The 21,396-nt window shown below is 38.0% G+C and overlaps 1 protein-coding gene across 1 annotated transcript in view; it reads right to left on the bottom strand.

Moving 5' to 3' along the window:
* Positions 1-21,396, bottom strand: part of WDR64 (WD repeat domain 64) — a 136,751-nt gene that overhangs the window by 94,967 nt on the left and 20,388 nt on the right. Inside the window, exons 3-8 of the mRNA XM_047077344.1 lie at positions 20,081-20,183; positions 18,639-18,742; positions 15,504-15,533; positions 14,181-14,291; positions 11,495-11,709; positions 5,774-5,908 (exon numbers count right to left, since the gene is read on the bottom strand). Coding sequence (XP_046933300.1) covers positions 5,774-5,908; positions 11,495-11,709; positions 14,181-14,291; positions 15,504-15,533; positions 18,639-18,742; positions 20,081-20,183 — 698 coding nt within the window. The remainder of the gene's footprint in view (positions 1-5,773; positions 5,909-11,494; positions 11,710-14,180; positions 14,292-15,503; positions 15,534-18,638; positions 18,743-20,080; positions 20,184-21,396) is intronic.

The raw sequence follows: 21,396 nt of genomic DNA, 5'->3' as shown, positions 1-21,396 counted from the left end.
TGGATATTGTGATGATATTAATTCTTCCAATTCATGAGCATGGGATATCTTTCCATTTATCTGTATCTTCTTTAATTTCTTTCATTAATGTCTTACAGTGTTCAATCTTTCATCTCCTCGGTTAAATTTATTCATAAGTATTGCATTGTTTTTGATGCAATTGTAAATGGGATTATTTTCTTATTACTCTTTCCAATAGTTAATTATTATTTTATAAAAACACATCTGATTTTTGTATATTGATTTTGTATCCTGTAGCTTACTGAATTAATTTATTAGTTCTAACAGCTCTTTGGTGGAGTCTTTAGGACTTTCTATATATAATATCATGTCATCTGGAAATAGTGACAGTTTTACTTTCTCTCCAATTTGAATGCCTAAAAGGCATTTCTTTTTCTTGTTTCTTGCTCTGGCTAGGATTTCAAATACTATATTGAAGATGCAAAAGTGGGCATCTTTGTTCCTGATCTTAGAGGAAAAACTTTGAGCTTTTACTGAGTATGGTATTAGCTATGGATTTGCCATATTCCTTGAGGCTTCAATTTGCATTTTTCTAATGACATATCATGTGAAACATCTTTTCATGTGCTTATTTCCATCTGTATACCTCCTTTGGTGAAGTGTCTGTCTAGATGTTTTGCCCATTTTTAAAATTTGTTTGTTTTCTTATTCTTGAGTTTTAAGAGTTCTTGGTCTAAGAGTCCTCTATCAGATATGCCTTTTGCAAATATTTTCTCCCAGTCTATGGTTTGTCTTTTTGTTCTCTTGACAGTGTCTTTTGAAGAGCATAAGTTTTTAATTTTAATGAAGCCCAGCTTATCATTCATTCCTTTCATGGATTATGCCTTTGGTGTTGAATCTACAAAGTCACAGCCAAAACTAAGATTATTTAGATTTTCATCTAGGAGTTTTATAGTTTTGGGTTTTATATTTACATCTTTGGCCCATTTTGAGATGTGTGTGTGTGTGTGTGTGTGTGTGAGAGAGAGAGAGAGAGAGAGAGAGAGAGAGAGAGAAATACAAGGTCTGTGTCTTGATTTACAGTTTTTACATGAATAGATTTTTTTCAAATGCTTTTTTGTATCTATTGATGTGATAATTGATTTTTCTTCTTAGCCTGTTGATATGATGGATATATTAAATAATTTTCAAATGTTGAACCAGCCTTGCATACCTGGTCATGGTGTATACTTCTTTTTATATCTTATTAAGTTCAATTTGCTAATATTTTGTCAAGGATTTTTGCATCTATACTCCTGGGAGACACTGGTCTGTAGTTTTCTTTGTAATGCCTGTGTCTGGTTTTGGTATTAGGGTACAACTGGCCTCACTGAACAAGTCTGAAAGTATTTCTCTGCTTCTATTATCTGGAGGAGATTGTAGAGAATTGGTATAATTTCTTCCTTAAATGTACAGTAGAATTCACCATTAAACCTACATGGGCCTGATGCTTTTTCTTTTAGAATGTTTTATTATTAATTCATTTTCATTAACAAATTATAGGCCTATTCAGATTATTTACCTTCTGGTGTGAGTTTTGACAGATTATATCTTTCAAGGAATTGGTCCATTTTTATCTAGATTATCAAATTTGTGGGCATAGAGTTGGTCATAATATTCCTTTATTTTTTTAATGTCCATAGGATCTGTAGTCATGTTACTTTCTTTACTTCTGATAGTAGCAATTTGTGTCTTCTCTTTTCTTAGTTATCCTGGCTAGAGGCTTATCAATTTTATTGATCTTTTCAAAAAACCAGGTTTTGGTTTTATTGACTTTCTCTGTTGATTTCCTGTTTTTAATTTTATTGATTTCAGTTATAATTTTTATTTTTTTTTCTCTGCTTACTTTGGACAGTTTCTATTTTTGTCTAGTTTCCTAAGGGAAACTTAGAGTATTAGTTTTAGATCTTTCTTTTCTAATATATATATCTAATGCTATAAATTTTCCTGTCAGTGCTGTTATATATACCTTGATCATATATATTTGTATATATCTCAAGACATTGTTGCCATTGTTGTGAACAAACTGTTATCTGTTAGATAAATTAAGAGTAAGGAAATAAATGTTTTTATTCTTACGTTCACTTATTCCTTCTGTAATGATCTTCCTTTCTTTATGTAGGTCTTGATTTCTTACATACATTATTTTTCTCATCTCTGAAGAACTTCTTTTTACATTTCTTACAAGTCAGGTCCATTGGCAACAAATTCACTCAATTTTTGTTTGTCTGAAAATGTTTTTATTTATCTTTCACTTTGAAAGGATAATTTTGCAGAAAAAATAATTCTGCGTTGGTATATTTTTGTTTCAACTCTTCAGATATTTTACTGCACTTTCATCTTGCATGGTTTTTTTGAGGAGAAGTTGGATGTAAGTCTTACCTTTCCTCCTCTAAAGGTGAGATGCTTTTTTCCATCTGATTTCTTTCAAAAATTTTTATCTTTGATTTTCTAGAGTTTGAATATGATATGCCTCAGTGTTTTTGTTGTTGTTGTTGTATTGGCATTTATCATGCTTGGTGTTCTCTGAGCTTATTATATATGTGGTTTGGTATCTGACATTAATTTGGGGAAATTCTCAGTCATTCCTTCAAATATTTCTTCTTTTCATTTTTCTCTTCATTTCCCTAGAATTCCCACTATGCATATGCTACAACTCTTGTAGTTGTTCCACAGTTCTTGGATATTCTATTCCTTTTTTTTTTTTTCAGACCTCTTATCCTTGTTTTACCATTTGTTAATTTTTAAAAATGTTTTTATTCAGTTTTGAGAGAGAGAGAGAGAGAGAGAGAGAGTGAGGGAGGGGCAGGCAGAGAGGGAGACAGAGAATCTGAAGCAGGCTCCAGGCTCTGAGTTGTCAGCACAGAGCCCAACGCAGGGCTTGAACTTGTGAGCTGCAAGATCATGACCTGAGCTGAAGTCAGACACTTAGCCGACTAAGCCACCCAGATGTCCCTTGTTTTATCATTTTTGAAGTGTCTATTGACATATTCTCAAGTTCAGAGATTCTTTCCTCAAGTAGACAGTCTACTGTTGATCCAGTCAAAGGCATTCTTTATTTCTATTACAGTGTTTCTGATTTCTAGCATTTCTTTTTTATTTTTTAAAATATCTTTAATGTTTATTTTTGAGAGAGAAAGAGACATAGTGAGAGCGGGGGAGGGGCACAGAGAGAGGGAGACCCATTCTGCAGCAGGCTCCAGGCTCTGAGCTGTCAGTACGGAGCCTGATGTGGGGCCTGATCCCACGAACCATGAGATCATGACCTAGGCTGAAGTCAGACGCTTAAGCAACTGAGCCACCCAGGCACCCCTTTTTTTGCCTCTTTATTAAAATTTCTATCTCTCTGTTTACATTCCCAATCTTTTTTTTGCATGGTGTTCACTTTATCCATGAGAGCCCTTAACATATTACTCATAGTTATTTTACATTCCTGGTCTGCTGATTCCAACATCCCACCTATATCTGAGTTTGGTTTGATGCTTGCTCTATCTCTTAAAACTGTGTTTTTGCATTTTAGTATGCCTTGTAATTTTTTTTTCTTGATAGTAGGACTGAATGTATTGTGTAAAAAAAGGAATTGCTGCAAATAATCCTTTAGTAATGTGGTTGTAAGGTGGGTGGGGTGAAAGGGGAGTGGTCTACAGTCCTTTGATTAGATTTCAGTCTTTTAGTAAGACTGTCCTCTGAACTGCAGACTTCACAAATGTTCTGCAGCCCTCCTCCCCCTTAGGTAGGTCAGGATGGCTGGAGTGGGCTAGTTTTGGGTATGTCCCTTCTCCATTGTGGAAAGCTAGAGTAGGCTAGAGGTGGATATTTCCCTTCTCCCTTCTGATCTCCCTGATCAGATCATTTCTCTGATCTCTATCAGTTTCTCTGATAAAACCTCAATAGTTTAGGCTCTGGTATGGTAGTTTTGCTGAAGGGAACTTGTTAAAAAGAACAGAATGTGGTGCATTTTCCTCTTCCCTTGTCAGAAGCAGGAGAGGATTTTTGTCCAATATTCACTGTGAGAAACTGGTCCCAGAAATAAAATGTACAAAAGTATGGGAACCCCTATAACTGGGTCCCTGGAGTCTTTAACTCTTAGACTTGTCTATGTTGAGCCCCCAGGGATTTATGTTTTCCTATCACAGTATGTTGGTTTCCTAGAGGTATCTGCTTGTGGATTTCTGCTCTGGTAAGTTGTGATTCTTAGTAAATACCTGCTTGTCTCTCTAAATTTGGGGGCAGCAGTTTGATCTGTGACTTCACTTCTTTGATGGATTTAAGAAGAATTGTTGATTTTCTGGTTTATTTATTTATTTATTTATTTACTTACTTATTTATTTTACCTGCTGTTAGGGCTGAGTGATGACTTCCAAACTTTTTATGTGCCAGACTGGAAACTAGAAGTGTCTATGTATTTTTAAAGACAGTTTTGTTAAAGTATACGTTATATAACATAAAATTCACCCATGTGTAGGTTCAATTGTTTTTAGTGAATTTATACAGCTGTATAACAATCACCAAAATAAGTTTTAGAACATTTTCAATATTCCAAAAATATCCCTTGTGCCCACTTGGGATCCCTGCTGTCACTGCCACTTCCTGGCATTCACTGATCTACTTCCTGTCTCTATAAATTTGCTTTTTCTGGACATTTGATATAAATGGAATCATTCAATATGCAGTCTTTTGTGTCTGGCTTCTGTCACTTAGCATAATGTTTTTGAGGTTTATCCATGTTGTAGCATATAACTCAATGCATTTTAAAACTGAAAATTAAAATATAGTGTCTGCTTTACAGTTAGCATATATTAATGTAATTAACACATAAGTAGTATAGTGGGGCACCTGGGTGGCTCAGTTGGTTAAATGTGTGACTCTCGATTTTGGCTCAGGTCATGACCTCATGGTTCCTGAGATCAAGTCCTGGGTCAGGCTCCTCGCTGACATTGTGGAGCCCGCTGGGGAGTCCCTCCCTCCCTCTCTCTTTGCTCCTCCCCCACTTGCATGTACGTTCTCTCTCACAAAAAATAAACAAACTTAAAAAACCCACATAGGTACTATATAGTTATAATGTTATTACATATTAATAATTATTAATGAATATTTAACGAGATAAAAAATAAATCTACATACTATTCAAATTCACCTGTCTATAAGAAAGCCATTTCATGTATTTATTACACATGGAACATGATGTTTGTGCTATAGATATTCACAGGCTAGCCAATTGACCTGTAAGAATGATTTTCAAAGTGTAAAGGCTTAAAAAAAATTTTTTTTAATGTTTATTTATTTTTGAGGAAGAGAGAGAGACAGAGTGTGAGTGGGGGAGGGGCAGAGAGAGAGGGAGACACAGAATCCTAAGCAGGCTCCAGGCTCTGAGCTGTCAGCAGAGAGCCCAACGTGGGGCTCGAAATCATGGACTGTGAGATCATGACCTGAGCTGAAGTCGGATGCTAAACCTGAGCCACCCAGGTGCCCCTCACAGTGTAAAGTTTTACCCACCGAACTATACTGGGAAAATATAGATACACCTGTATTGATTTATTCCAATACATTGTGTCAATAAACAACAAATGAGCAAAATTGTTGTGAGAAGGACACATCATATTCAGATTTGCATGAGTGATTTCAATTTCCTCTTAAAAATCTAATCTTGTCAAACAAATGAAATCATTAAGATCTGATGTTTTCTAAAAAAGCTCCATGCTGTCATGGGCTTATTACTTGTAAAAGGTCTGAAAGTCACAGAATGTTCATGTGTACAAACTATTGTACTTACAAATTATCCTCAAGTCTCTTCAAGGATTCCAAAACCAATGAATGAACACTGTCTAAGGAGCAGGACCCAAAGCAACTTAGGGCTGCAATGTATCTAATTTTCATAACCCAGTCATTATGCAGCTTCCTTTTAACACTGGGAATTAAAAGAAAAAAAGGAGGTGTTATGTTAGACACACAGAGACATTATGTTGAGTTTCTATTAAGCATTTCATTTTGATTTTAACCAAGTCAAAACTCTGAACTGTGGTAAAGCCTGCAAGTATAAGACCATCGTATGCATTATACCACTTTTAACTGTTTAAATTTTTATCATATGGCGTATTTAAAGGAAAAATAAAAGTTTATCATCAAATTTTGAGCTGTAGATTCAGAATTAAAGGAACGCTCTAGAAGAATCCTTGTTCAATATGGACACTATTATCCTTACGTTACTGGTAAATTCTGGTCATCCAGAAGGACTGTGTTTCATACGGTTTTAGGTGAGTCAATGCACTTTCATATTTTCCATGAACACTTTCAGAACTGGAAAACTGAGAAATTTGGAGTCCCAGTCACTGGTGAAGCTGAAGCTGCGACAGCCTTGCCAAAGTGTTGCTCACCAGTTCACCGGACGCTTGAGTGAGAGGCTTAGCATTACGGGCCAAAATTTTTACGACAAAATTCTTACCTCAACTGGAAGAAGCCATCTTCCTGGTGTTATCTTTACTCAAATATTACAGTGTACTTGTTTCCTCATTCATGAACACTTATTGAGCACTTACTGTATCCCAGTTAAAAGGATGTAAGGATGACTAAGGCAAAATCCTTGTTCCCAAGCTCCTTAGATTCTAGTTGAGGAATGGATGTGTTTATGACTCAAGGCAGGGATGTTTGACAATATGAGATTATACAGAATAGAGAGCTTTCTTTTTTCCATACTGGATTGCGTTTAATTTTGGACTCTGGGTGCTGGCTACTTTTTTCTTTAATTTGCACAACATTTTGCATACCAGTATTTCCTATCCACACCCCCCCCCCCCCCACCACCACCCATCTGATATAAACGTATTGTGTGGATATCAACTGCAGGAAAACATTATGATGGCTCCAGAATTTAATTACCCCTTTGGCCTTAATCCTTTTCATTCTGTTGGGTTTAAGAATCTGTTTGGTGTAAGAATATGCCTCAACACTCAGCTTATCTATACATGTCAGTCTTAATAATTTAAATAACGTACATTATGATCATCTACATGAGTAAATCATCTACATGTAAATAATCACCCAAAAGAACCAATGTGAATTAGCATTTATTTAACTGTACCCAGATTCCTCAAATTTCTAACATTCAGCTAATGGAAACAGGAATGTAAAAGAGGCCATGTAATTCTCTGACAGGTGACACACATCTCAGAGAAAGAAAATTTATGTCTCAGCTTCTACTCCAAGAACCTATTATAATTGGAATGAAATTCTTTTTTTTTAATATATGAAATTTATTGTCAAATTGGTTTCCATACAACACCCAGTGCTCATCCCAAAAGATGCCCTCTTCAATGCTCATCATTCACCCTTCCCTCCCTCCCACCCCCCATCAACCCTCAGTTTGTTCTCAGTTTTTAAGAGTCTCTTATGCTTTGGCTCTCTCCCACTCTAACCTCTTTTTTTTTTTTTTTTCCTTCCCCTCCCCCACGGGTTTCTGTTAAGTTTCTCAGGATCCACCTAAGAGTGAAAACATATGGTATCTGTCTTTCTCTGTGTGGCTTATTTCACTTAGCATAACACTCTCCAGTTCCATCCACGTTGCTACAAAGGGCCATATTTCATTCTTTCTCATTGCCACGTAGTACTCCATTGTGTATATAAACCACCATTTCTTTATCCATTCAACAGTTGATGGACATTTAGGCTTTTTCCACAATTTGGCTATTGTTGAGAGTGCTGCTATAAACATTGGGGTACAAGTGCCCCTATGCATCAGTACTCCTGTATCCCTTGGGTAAATTCCTAGCAGTGCTATTGCTGGGTCATAGGGTAGGTCTATTTTTAATTTTTTGAGGAACCTCCACACTGTTTTCCAGAGTGGCTGCACCAATTTGCATTCCCACCAACAGTGCAAGAGGGTTCCTGTTTCTCCACATCTTCGCCAGCATCTATAGTCTCCGGATTAGTTCATTTTGGCCACTCTGACTGGCGTGAGGTGATATCTGAGTGTGGTTTTGATTTGTATTTCCCTGATGAGGAGTGATGTTGAGCATCTTTTCATGTGCCTGTTGGACATCTGGATGTCTTCTTTAGAGAAGTGTCTATTCATGTTTTCTGCCCATTTCTTCACTGGATTATTTGTTTTTTGGGTGTGGAGCTTGGTGAGCTCTTTATAGATTTTGGATACTAGCCCTTCGTCCGATACGTCATTTGCAAATATCTTTTCCCATTCCGTTGGTTGCCTTTTAGTTTTGTTGGTTGTTTCCTTTGCTGTGCAGAAGCTTTTTATCTTCATGAGGTCCCAATAGTTCATTTTTGCTTTTAATTCCCTTGCCTTTGGGGATGTGTCAAGTAAGAAATTGCTGTGGCTGAGGTCAGAGAGGTCTTTTCATGCTTTCTCCTCTAGTGTTTTGATGGTTTCCTGTCTCACATTCAGGTCCTTTATCCATTTTGAGTTTATTTTTGTGAATGGTGTGAGAGAGTGGTCTAGTTTCAACCTTCTGCATGTTGCTGTCCAGTTCTCCCAGCACCATTTGTTAAAGAGACTGTTTTTTTTCCATTGGATATTCTTTCCTGCTTTGTCAAAGATGAGTTGGCCATATGTTTGTGGTTCCTAGTTCTGGGGTTTCTATTCTATTCCATTGGTCTATGTGTCTGTTTTTGTGCCAATACCATGCTGTCTTGATGATTACAGCTTTGTAGTAGAGGCTAAAGTCTGGGATTGTGATGCCTCCTGCTTTGGTCTTCCTCTTCAGAATTCCTTTGGCTATTCGGGGCCTTTTGTGGTTCCATACGAATTTTAGGATGGCTTGTTCTAGTTTCGAGAAGAATGCTGGTGCAATTTTCATTGGGATTGCATTGAATGTGTAGATAGCTTTGGGTAGTATTGACATTTTGACAATATTTATTCTTCCAACCCATGAGCACGGACTGTTTTTACATTTCTTTGTATCTTCTTCAATTTCCTTCATAAGCTTTCTATAGTTTTCAGCATACAGACCTTGTACATCTTTGCTTAGGTTTATTCCTAGGTATTTTATGCTTCTTGGTGCAATTGTGAATGGGATCAGTTTCTTTATTTGTCTCTCTGTTGCTTCATTATTAGTGTATAAGAATGCAACTGATTTCTGTACATTGATTTTGTATCCTGTGACTTTGCTGAACTCATGTATCAGTTCTAGCAGACTTTTGGTGGAGTCTATCGGATTTTCCATGTATAATATCATGTCATCTGCAAAAAGCGAAAGCTTGACTTCATCTTTGCCAATTTTGATGCCTTTGATTTCCTTTTGTTGTCAGATTGCTGATGCTAGCATTTCCAACACTATGTTAAACAACAGCGGTGAGAGTGGACATCCCTGTCATGTTCCTGATCTCAGGGGGAAAGCTCTCAGGTTTTCCCCATTGAGGATAATATTAGCTGTGGGCTTTTCATAAATGGCTTTTATGATGTTTAAGTATGTTCCTTCTATTCCGACTTTCTCGTGGAATGAAATTCTTGATAGTGTATACAGTAGCACATCACATATTAGGAATTCCCTATCAGATTCTAATACTTTTGTGCAACTAAGTAATATGAAGAATGGAAAATGGAGCCAGATAGTTAATTATTGTGTCATTATCAGGATTTCAGAAATTGGCTAATTGTTTTTTTTGTTTTTTTTTTTTTTTTTTTTTTTAGAAATTGGATAATTGTAATAGTTTGAGATTTAAATTGCATATTCTAACTCTGGGATAAAATATTTGTTACATTAACGACAAAATATAATCCTGTATTTTTAAAAGTATTTTTTTCTTATTCTAAAAGAAAATTTTGCGGGTGCCTGGGTGGCTCAGTTGCTAAGCATCTGACTTTGGCTCAGGTCATGATGTCACAGATCCTGAGTTTGAGTTCCACATAGGTGAGCTCGAGTCCCGCTTCAGGTAAGCCCCACTTCTCTCTCACTGTCTCTCTCTCTCTCTCTCTGCCTGTCACTAACTTGTGCCCTCTTTCTCTCTCAAAAAAAGAAAAGAAAAATTTTCATTGCATAATTTAGAAAGTAGAAAAACATAAAGAGGAAAATAAAAATCACCTCTTCAAAGTCCCACAGAGAATCATTATTAATATACTGAGATATTTACATTCAATATTTTCCTAAATAGAAATATACTACACATCTATGTGTTTTTTAATAAAACTGAATTCATATGTACATAGAAAAATTAATTTTTTTACCTAATATTATATTAGGTATACCAATACTCCACACCCAAAACCAAGCTCCACACCCAAAAAACAAGCAGGGAGTGCATGACATTCCCTACTATGATAATACTATGATTTACTGAATGCTCTTGATACTTTAAATATCTGACAAAAAACAGGAGTCTGACAAAAAATATATTTTACATATAAGCGTATTATATTTATGTGGACATATTTATAATATATGTAAATATATACTTGTGGAAACTGTATTAGAGCTTTTACACATTTATACAGTATTGAACTGACTTAATCATTTAAGTTAATCATTCCTCCATTGTTGGACACTAGACACTTTACTGCTGGGAATAATGCTGTGATAACCATACTTTTATTTTTAAACACATGTACATCCTGGGTCCTAATGTGTAAAGGTTTATGCAGACACTTGATGTGTGTGCTCAAGTTTCCCTCCATAAAGGGATCTAACTCATACTTTCTACCACCAATAGTGTGGGAGAATGCCCATCCATAAAATCTCCCCCATTTTTAATCTCTTCCAATTTTATAAATGAGAATTTGTATCTTATTTTAAGTTGCACTTTTTTGATTAAGAGGATATATTTAATACAAAATTCGTTTCTCTGCTAATAAAAGTAATATATGCTTTACTCTAAAAACTTCAAAGACAACACAATTATAAAGACAATAAAAATCACCTATAATCTCATCATTTGGACATAATTGTTAGTATTTTTGCCTGATGACCATTTTGAAATGTTTATTGAGTATTTGTACTGTGAGTGCCTGTGTGTGAATTATCTGGTCATAGTCTTTGACCATTTTTCTCAGGGAATTATTGTTTTTTAATAAAACTCCAACATCTATTAAAGAGTATTAGCCCATTATTTGTCATATTTATTATAAATATTTATGCTAGCTTATTTTAAAATGTTATCTCTCGATGTCCAGAAATTTTGATTTTGTCAAATATCCAATTTTTTCTTTGAATTTTACATTCACTGCTTTCATGTTTATACTCTTCTTCATTCAAGTGCTAGTAAACAGTCATACATGTCTTTTATAGTTTTTTCACGATGTAATTTTTTCACTTAACTCTTTCGTTTATTCAATTACCTATAGATTTTATTGTTAATTGAAATTTCAGGGGCTAATTTTCTCGTTTCTCTTCCCGACTACACTGCAAGTTCTTTGACGTAAGAGGCATTTCTTGTTCAGCTTGGCATTTTAGATCTCTACCACGGTAGGTCTAGCACATTGTGCTCACTATATAAATACTTGAACACAGTCTATATTAAAACAATTGAGCTTCCCGTGTACTACCCTTACCTTTTAAAGTTCTTTGAGTCTAAGACTTGGTTTTGTAATTTTTTTTTGGCTTTTGCCTGCTTCAGTCCAAAGTCATCACTATTTACTGTGAATTTGTTTACGAAACCACCATCATCCCCCAAGAGGATGTCATCTCGGCAGACCTGGTCAGGCAGAGACACTACGCACACACAAAGGAGGCAGTGATCCACAGGCTTTATGACAAAATAGTTTTCCTAGGAACAGAAGAATGCTTTTAATAAGTCATTACATTGCCCTACTATCCACATATTAACTATCGCCCTATTTTTTGATACAAGTTTTACTTTCTGATGTCTCTCGTTTTAGATACTCCCACGGTGTTCAAGAAACTTGAAAAAAAAAATGTCCAAAGTTAACCAAGTAAAAGTTAATGACCATTGACCATGATCCCATCACTGTGCTTTTGGGGAGTTTGTAGGGAAAAGGGTGAGGCGCCTTTGGCTCAATATGTAATGAGATTTTCTGTGGTGTTACTGGGCCTGTCCCTCTCTTGAATTTGTACGGCAAATTTATGGAAAGTAACAAGGTTGAGGTGTTACTAGACCAGGGACATAAAACTGGATGGTAAATAGGAAAATCAAGTATTAACACCCCAATTATTTTACAAGGAGTTACCAGGAAAAACATATCCTAACAGCCAAGTTCATCCAGAAATAGTCAGCAAGCATTTATCAAGCTGACTCTGGGCTATTGGATTGGGTTCACTGGGCTATATATCGAGTGCTCTCTCAGAATTCACTCTCTACCTAAGAGAGAGGGGAAAAAAAAACTATTAAAACAACTGTTTTGTTTTATTTTATTTAGAATGTGTGAGACTTGAATATATTTAGAGCTTCATTCAGTCAGTCAACAAATATTTATTGAGCAACTACAATGTGCCAGGAACTATTGTAGGCATGGGCCATGTGGGAATGAACAAGACAAGTTTCTGACTCTGTGGAGCTACCATTCTAGTGCAGGAATACAGGTATAAAGAAGCAGATCATTTAAGATCATGGGCAGTGCACTGAGGAAATAAAGCAGGGTGCTGTGATAGTGACTGGAGAAGCCACTGTAGGTCCCATAGTCAGGGAAGGTGACCTTTGATCTGGGATATGAACTGGTTGACAGAAAGATTGAGAGGTGGTTGAAAGGAATGGTTTAGAAGGAGAATTGAATGTCAAAAAGATAGAAAGGAAAGAGCCTTGTCCTGGACGAGGGTGGAGGGGATGGGATATTTGCCCCCAGAGAGAGGAAGGAAGAAAGAAAGGTAGTAGAATGTCCTCATTAAAGCTGTAGGTGGGAGAGCTAGAATTTACAAGAGCATACACCTCATAGACTCAGATTCCTCAGGAAAATAGGGGCAAGTCCATCTGCTGAAAGGGACAGAGCTTGAGGACAATAATGGCCTTTTGGAATATTGACAGGGATGGGAAAGTGATTTGCAAGGGCAAGAAAGAGGTTGACAGAAGCCAGTGAGCCTTCAGATGAGTCTGCGGACCCTGAATTGTAGTGATGCCAAACAGTGTGACTTCGTATGTTTCTCCAGGAGGTATTAGCCGCCGTGAAGAAGCAGAGAAAGGCTGTCACATCTATCAGTACTAGAGTTTCAAAGGATTTAGGAAAATGGAGGGTGGGGATGGCTTTAGCCCAGATGCTCCATCCAGGTGGTGCAGACAAGAAGGCAGAGAAGGAGGCAAGGGGACAGAGAGTGGAAGAAGATGCTCTCAAGGATCTGGAAGCTTCTATGGGGTGGAAAACAGGAGTGAAAACTGGACAGAACTGGACAGAGAAGACGTTGCAATCAAACCGCAGAACATGAGACCTAACACATCACATAATAAAGTCCCGAAGCAAGAACCTATCTTCTTTAAAGTCATCCTGGCATCACTAGCTGGTTATGGGGACAAGAATGAGAAGTTTAGTTTTCCACTGAGCCTAGGGACAAGTAAGGCACGGAGGAAGGCTAATTATTTCTTAATGCTCCTCATCCTTCAAAGGATCCTGCTTCCTGAGGGCATTTTTTACAATCTTGCCTCTCCCCAAACTCTTATGGCCCTTGTGTTTTTGTTTTTGTTTTTTTTTTTATGCATAATTTGTTGCACCGTTGTATTACATATTATGTTTTTTCATGAGATCCTTCAAGACTGAGTTTTCTTTGAGTGCAGGGAATGTGTTCATTACTTCTATATGTCTGCAAATGCTCAATAAATATTGTAAACTGCTTAAATGGTAACATTTCAGTCCACTGAAGGGATAATATTGACATCTTCCCCCTTAGATATTTTACCAGAATTGGTCACTTCATTTTTAGTAATTTTCTTACCAAATGAAGCTGAACTGGAAAGAAGGGCTATGAACCTGATAACACGAGCATAATCAAAAAGCTAATACTTGAATTCAGAGAAGGGTATAAAGAAGAAACGAATCAGCTTCTCTCTCAAAAACAAAAGAAGACAAAATTATTTACTTTGTTCACCAAATTACGCACTAAATGAAAAGAATGTTCCTTTTTAATTAGACTCACAGAATATTAATGCTGAACTTGTTTAATGATGAACTTGATTAAACTGCCTCATTTTATGTATGAGGAAACTGACATTCAGTAGAGGAAGTGGATAGCTCATATCCTACCAGGATGGAAAAGACAACCTCAGGACCAGGAGTATTTTTCTGGGCACAGTACCTGGCCACTGCCTTGAGCTTTATAATCCCAGACAATGATGGTCCTTTCTGTAGTGGCAACAATTCTTTTCAGCTGTGAGAGGTAATCACATCCTGTGATCCAGGAGGTGTCCTGGTAGAAAAACACAGAATTGGGGGAGGAGGACATAATATGTTTTAGTCTATCACTTGGTGATGGTTACTAAAGAGTATGTTAGTTCCATTTTAAGCCTCACTTTGCCCCAGTATTTGCAGGGGAGCCTTGCAACATCTCTGGTTTGATGCCTGGAAGAGAGGCTCTCATCTTTCACACTTGACTCTTGAGTTTTCCAGCACCATCAGCGCGAGAATGATGAGCTCATGCCTGTTGCAGCTCCCTGGATGCACAGAGCCACCCACAGAGCAGGCATCTGTGAGCACTCTTTACTTTCGTGAGAACACCTTTTCATGGGGACACGGGGAGCCCAAGTTAAGCCAGTTCTCTGATCCTGTCCCCATGCATACAATTTTTAGCCAGAAAAGAGCTTAGTGATCATCTGGTCAAGAACTAGGTTGAGTCTAAGGAGTTTGTCTTGTGTTGCCTAAAGTCACCAAGTTGGCACAGGTGGGATCTGTCATGTCAAAGACACAGGACAAAGCCGGCACAACAGCTCCCACTTATGAGCGCCTACTTGTGCTGGGTACTGCCTTCCAGACGTGCGTTAGGGATTCCAACAGCTGTTTCAGCTTAAGAAGCAAAGGCTCCTCTGTCAGGTGGCATGGCTCCATCCTGTGTAGTTCAGGGCATTCAGTGCTTACAAGCAGGGTGAAAGGCAGACATGTCCCCATCTCTCGTAAAGCCATCGTGCGACTCTGAAACCAGCTCATCATAGCTTTACAACCGCCACAAGGTCACTTTCCACTTAGAGATATGGATTAAATAAATTACAAGTTGCACTAAAGTTTTCAATTTTCCAAGTTTTTCAATTTTCGAGTTTCCAATACAATATTTTCAAATTATATCCCTTGGCCATTTCCCTGTTGTTCTCACAGCTTGGGTCGTGTTCAGGTTTTACATTCCTCAATAGCAGCTGCCCGGAAAAACTTTGGTGAGGCTTTTAAATGGAAGCTTCCAGGGACTGATGTCTCTGAACACTTCTCTGAAATAAATTTAACTTCAGGAAGCAAGGTGAGGGTCCTCTGCTGTTGCTCAAGGTCTAGTTTTGGTCCTAGTCAATAGACATACAATACGAAAACATCTTCTTAGGGCCTACTTGGCACTGCATAGAGCTTGTGATTAGTTATTGAGGATCCATGCCCTCAGCCCCAAATCTGACTGCACTGGGAGTTTATAAAATGTACTCACCTTAACAGTGGTGCTGGTCTGGACTCTCATCTATGAACAAAGGAAGAGAATAATGAAAATTAGTTGACACTACAATTAAAATTGAGAATTTTGGCTTTAAAACAACACATTGTCTCCACAGTTTCCTCTCTCTTGTCATGTATACCTTCCGTGCATTTCCTCCTTTCCCCTAAAAACCTAGCTCTGTGGAAGAATTCACTATTTGCTTCGGGCACAGTTTGTGCTTCTGTGGCTTGTCATTAAAGCCTGGTGACTGTGCCTGTAGAGTCTCGCACTGTACTGATGGTTTTTCCCTGTTTGCAAACTGCCTTACATTCTTTAGTTATTCGGAGCAACACTGGATATCAAAAACTGGGAATGCAAAATAATACTAACAGCAATGCCAAGAGTAGTCCAAAGGAATGCTAAATAGGTCAATATGAATACAGCTTGAATTGGAAAAGAGAAATACTGTTTCATTTGAACGTTGTCTCTCAGGTTCCTGAGAGACTTAGGAACATTCTACCCGTGTGCTTCCTCTTTTACTGGGTTAAGTGTCTATTGCATGAATCTTATGCCCTGTACTGTGTTGGTTGAGAATCATAGACTTAGTCCTTGCAGAGCTATAATGAACCTGATCAGAGTCATCTCCCCTTAGGGCATGTTAATTGCTTTCAAGGTCAAGGTAAGTATTTGAGGTATATTAATGACCTGTTATCTTTTGCGTGGTCATGTGGTCTTGGGAAAAGTACAGAAAATGGCTGCCCAGAAGGAACAGACGTGAAAAGGGGGAAAAGTAAATTAGATCACTAAAACTGTTAGTCACGGTCATCAGACTCTCTTTCATCTGAAGAGTTCAAAGAGGCTTTTTCCAACCGGGACTTTTTTTCCAGATGGGAGGAATTAAGTGCCCTCAGGAAATTGGTGAGCAGAGAACAGAACACCCGTGGTGTTCCTCTTCTATTTCTCTACCTCTATCTTTAGTGGAAAGCATGTGTTTAAATTTCTTTTATCATCTTTAAAAGTTCAATAACCCTTATAAATATCTTCTGAATTTTTAAAATTCAGCCTTTTGGCAGGAATTTTTATTAATGACATTTACAGTCTATATTACCAACCCTTCTAGAGAGCATCGTGAAAATCCTTAACTGTGTTTATTGTACTTTACATTGAGCCTAAATTATGGATTAACCTATTCTGAGATATTTTGCATTATTAATGACTACCTTTTAATAAACTATTCCTGTGACCTACCCTACCAATTATTTTGTTCACAGAATGTGTCATCCTATTTGTAAAACATGTAACTTTCAAAATGCTGTTTATTCTTGGTGTATCAAATCTGAAAAAAAATTAGTTTTTAAGCAATTTTTCTCTCCAGTTGCATGGTTTTTGTAAGAAACAGATGTGTCTGCCTGTTTGTGAGTATGCACGTGTTCATCTATAAACGTGTGAATGAGTGTGTGTGCTCACATGCATGCATGTATGGGTGTGATGTCTCTGGAAATATGAAAATGCCGCCTCACTTATTTCACATAATCCTGAACTATTTCACTATGAAGTTCATTATTTTCCTTCTCATGTTCTTCTTTACATATCATCTTACTCTATTTTTGAGGAAACAAAGCTAAAAAATTAGAAGGCACCAGGGAGAAAAAGAGGTGGAGAAAAGCTTTCATATTTATATGAGGCAATCCATTTCTGTTTTCACACTATTTGTCCATAATTGTAACAGCCAACACTTCCTGAGCACTTACAGTGATGCCAAACAAGCACTTTGTGTGTATTAACTGCTGCCAATAGCATAGCTACCTCAGGAGAAAAGTTCTCAGGTTCTGAGAGGAGTCGGGCATGGAGGTAATAAGTAAACATGACCAGGTGCCAGATGACAAGGGCCCTGCTGGACAGGGCAGCCAAGCTCCGCATCCCCCACCAGGCACCTGCCACCACACCTCCTCAGGGACCCGGCAGCCTTCTCCACTGCCAGAACCCAGCTGCTCTGATCACGGAAGGGCTAACCACTACTGTTGAAATTGTAATCATGTGATGGTTCTTTTAAATATATTCTACTCGTATGAAGCTTGTCTCTAGTTGAAAATGAACCAATAGGTGGAATGATTTGCTTTCGATATTTAACACCATTCCTTTCAATGTTATAGTGAAACACTGTGTAGTCTGTAACATTATATGTTGCAATAAAATCTCTCCTAGTTTGAAAGTGGAAGCCTGAAACCTACAAATTTAGCACTGAGTGACAATAATTGTAAGGAGCAGGGGTACTTATCGTTCATAAAGTGCTTCTGTGTTCATTATCTCATTTACCTCCCCCACAGCCCTCCGAGGGAGGGAAGACCCGTCTAGGTGTGTCATTTTGTAAACGTGAAAGAGACATGAAAACATGTAAGCCAGCTCATTAAGTTTCCTATTTAACAGCATAGCTGGTAAAACAGAGGAGCCGGAACATGAGCCACCTTTTAACTCCACGTCCAAGGTTGTTGTTGGGACCTTCTGTACTTGTTAAGATTATGACAAAATCACGTGGCTTGTGCATTTTTCTGATTTTATCCGAGAAATTTTGCAGGATCATCCTTTAATTGTGCTGATGCCACATGGTTCAGTAAGACTCCCTGAGGAAGACTGTCAGACGCAGTTACCAAAATCTCAGCAATTGCTCCAAAATTTGGCAATCTCCTTATTTTAGTGACATCTGGCTTACTTTTTGGAGTCACTCTGAAATATGGCTTATGGATTCTGCTGCACCTGATACATATGTGTCTACAACACATAGACAAAAGAGAAGAAGGAAGGAAGGATGGAAGGAGGGAGAGAGGAAATAAGGAGGAAGGAAGGAAGGAAGGAAGGAAGGAAGGAAGGAAGGAAGGAAAGAAAAAAGGAGGAAGGAAGGAGAGAGGAAGGAAGGAAGGAGGAAGGAAGCAAGGAAGGAAGGAGGGAGGAAGGAAGCAAGGTAGGAAGGAAAGAGGAAGGAAGGAAAGAAGGAAAGAAAAAAGGAGGAAGGAAGGAAGGAGGGAGGGAGGAAGCAAGGAGGATGGATGGAAGGAAGGAAAGAAAGAAGGAGGAAGGGAAGGAGGAAGGAAGGAAGGAAGTGAAGGAAGGATGGAAGGGAGAGAAGAGGGAAGAATCCAACTTTCAAATTACCTGGCTATTAAAGACTGTTATTAATCCTTTCTGAGAAGCTGTTACTAGTAAATCGAACTGAGGGATCTTGACGATGCATTTAATCACATCCCGTCTTCTACTACCTGTCAACAACATAATATTCATTTCATCTCCCAGCACTAAAGATCCTAAAACTAATTTGTTAGGTTTGTTTTTAAAGAAAGAGTAAAGCATCTTTTTTACTTTTTTTTGCTGAGAAAGTAAAGTAGAATAAAACCATAAAAACCAGCAAGTGTTACTTTTTAATTATCCCCAGAGATACTAAACTGAACCTGTAACCCTTTCCAATTCAATGTGGTGCATGGATTCCCAGAGAAAATGGGTATATGCTCATGCCCCTGGCACATATTTTACAGAAAATGTATATTTTACAGAGAATGCGTTTTCCAAACATCTTTTGGAATCATTCCATTTTGAGATTTCCACATCTTTCAGGATACGTTTCTTTGAACTGTCACCCTCATGGTTTACACAGAATAAAAGTCTAATATGATCTCAGGCTTTCCAGCATAAAAGAATGAAACCACCTTAATACTGTTAAGGGTTTTTTCTTTGTTTGTTTGTTCATTAGTTTTTACTTTGTTTTGAAAACAACGTTGGACACTTTCATTTTCCTTTGCCTATGTACTGAATTGATAAAACCACATATATGCAGCTGGGACAGCCGCCTAGCTTCAGTTGTCTGATGATCGTTTCCAGGGCCTGATGATGGGCTCTGGTGAGGTCCAAGGGTTGGGCTGAGGAAGGTTGGAAGACAAAGGTGGGCGTGGTTCACAAGTGACTGCAGAAAGTTCAGGCGCTTTTTAAAGAGACACCAGATGCGACTTAGACTACATGCTTCATCTCAGAATGTCTGGGATGAAATGGAGGGCAGGGGCAGATTCTGGGGTTTGCCTTCCTCCTTGTGGGCTTCTTCCTCCCCAGAGGGAAGAAAGGAAAGAAAACCCAAAGTGTCAACAGAGGGGAGGGATTGGTCCCAGGCTCAAATTTAAAAAGAAATGACGTAAGTTCTTGAGACTTCTATGCTGAGATGACCCTCCTCTGTGATTGGCCCAAGTTCACAGTTTCAGAGATATAGGGTTAAACTTCCATGTGATAATTAAGGAAAGTGTAGGAAGGAGTTCTAATTACTAAAAAAAAAATGAAATTTCAGAAAATTTTAAAGGAAATGTGATTTCATCTTGTGCTTGGGCATGCAGTATTGAGGTGCCATCGTACAGAGCTTGCACTCACTTGAGATATGAACCTTTCCAGAAAAATGTGAATTATTTCCCCCCCAACATTCTTTATTTAGGGTCCCTCAGAGCAATGATTATATTTCAAACCTAACCTCAGGTACAATTTCTATTTTACTCTCAGTATTTACTTTTGAGAAAATATTAAAACCCATATTGATTTGGAAAAGAAATTAAAAATATCACCTGAAATGACAACTCGCTGTTTTCTAGAAACAAGGAAAACCAAATTGTCTTCATCCATCTGGGAAGCAAGAGTATCTTCTTCAGAGGAGAAGTATCCAAAGATCTAAAATGCCAAACAACACACGTAAACATGTAGAAGATCTCAAAATTGGCTGTAAAGTCACAGATTTGATGTTGGTTAAATTTAAAGTTTAATTTGGATGAATAGTCTACACCTTGCTTTATAAATGCCAGTGCATGGCCGATAGCAAGAGAAGGTAGTTAATTATGTTCAACACACCATGTGCTGATGGTGCATGATTTTTGAACAGTTACTGATTTTTCTTTTCTTTTTTTTTTTTTAATTTTTAAGGTTTATTCATCTTTCAGACACAGAGGGACAGAGCATGAGGGGGGAGGGGCAGAGAGAGAGGGAGACACAGAATTCAAAGCAGGCTCCAGGCTCCGAGCTGTCAGCACAGAGCCCGATGCAGGGCTCGAACTCACATACCGTGAGATCATGACCTGAGCTGAAGTCGTACACTTAACTGACTGAGCCACCCGGGTGCCCCCTGATTCTTCTTTCTGATGGATGAATTGGTGTACCAGGCTGGTGTCCTCGCTCAGACTGATAGTTCTTTTAGGAGCTAACTTTTGTCTGGAAGGCAAATCAGCCGTCATCATACAGGGTCCCAACCGAGAAGCTTAACATTGAATTTGGCCACTCTCAAATGACTACTCTTGCCCATTTTCCATAAATCTTCCTGGGCAAGTTATTTATCCCTACTCAGGGAAGTTTTGCATTTAAGAGCCAGTGCAGTTTCTCTATTTAACCTTTCCAAATCCTAGTCTGTAGGCATGAAAATAAATTACTAGGAAAGAATCCTAGGGAGGAAAAGTAGTCTTTATTTGTGAATAAATTGTCAAATTATGTAATTCCAAGGAATTTGAAAAATTAGATAGCTTCCTTTAATTGTCTTATGAATAAGCAGAAGTATAATTCAAATAAACTAATGACACAGAATATTTCTCTGGCTTTATTTTTTGGAGTAACTCTGAAATTTATGATTTCATTATGAAATGATTATGAAATCATAAACCATATGATTTATGGTTTCTGCTGCACCTGATACACACGTATAATGCATAGACAAAAGGGAAGAAGGAAGGAGTGAAGGAAGGAAGGAAGGAAGGAGAGAAGAGGGAGGAATCGAACCCCCACTGCTGGGTAAATATGACCCCTTGTGTGCCTTGCACCCACACCACTGGGGCTGGTCACCCCCAGAGAAAACCTCCCAGCCTGCTGCACGCGGCCACCAATTGTTGAGGAGCTCCAC

Source organism: Lynx rufus, unplaced genomic scaffold, assembly GCF_022079265.1.
Source record: "Lynx rufus isolate CCGP_SWC_20201006 ecotype Redwood Valley unplaced genomic scaffold, mLynRuf1.p SCAF_15, whole genome shotgun sequence".
NCBI lineage: Eukaryota > Metazoa > Chordata > Mammalia > Carnivora > Felidae > Lynx > Lynx rufus.
Note: the sequence above shows the minus strand (reverse complement) of the source record. Positions and strands in the feature narration are given on the sequence as shown.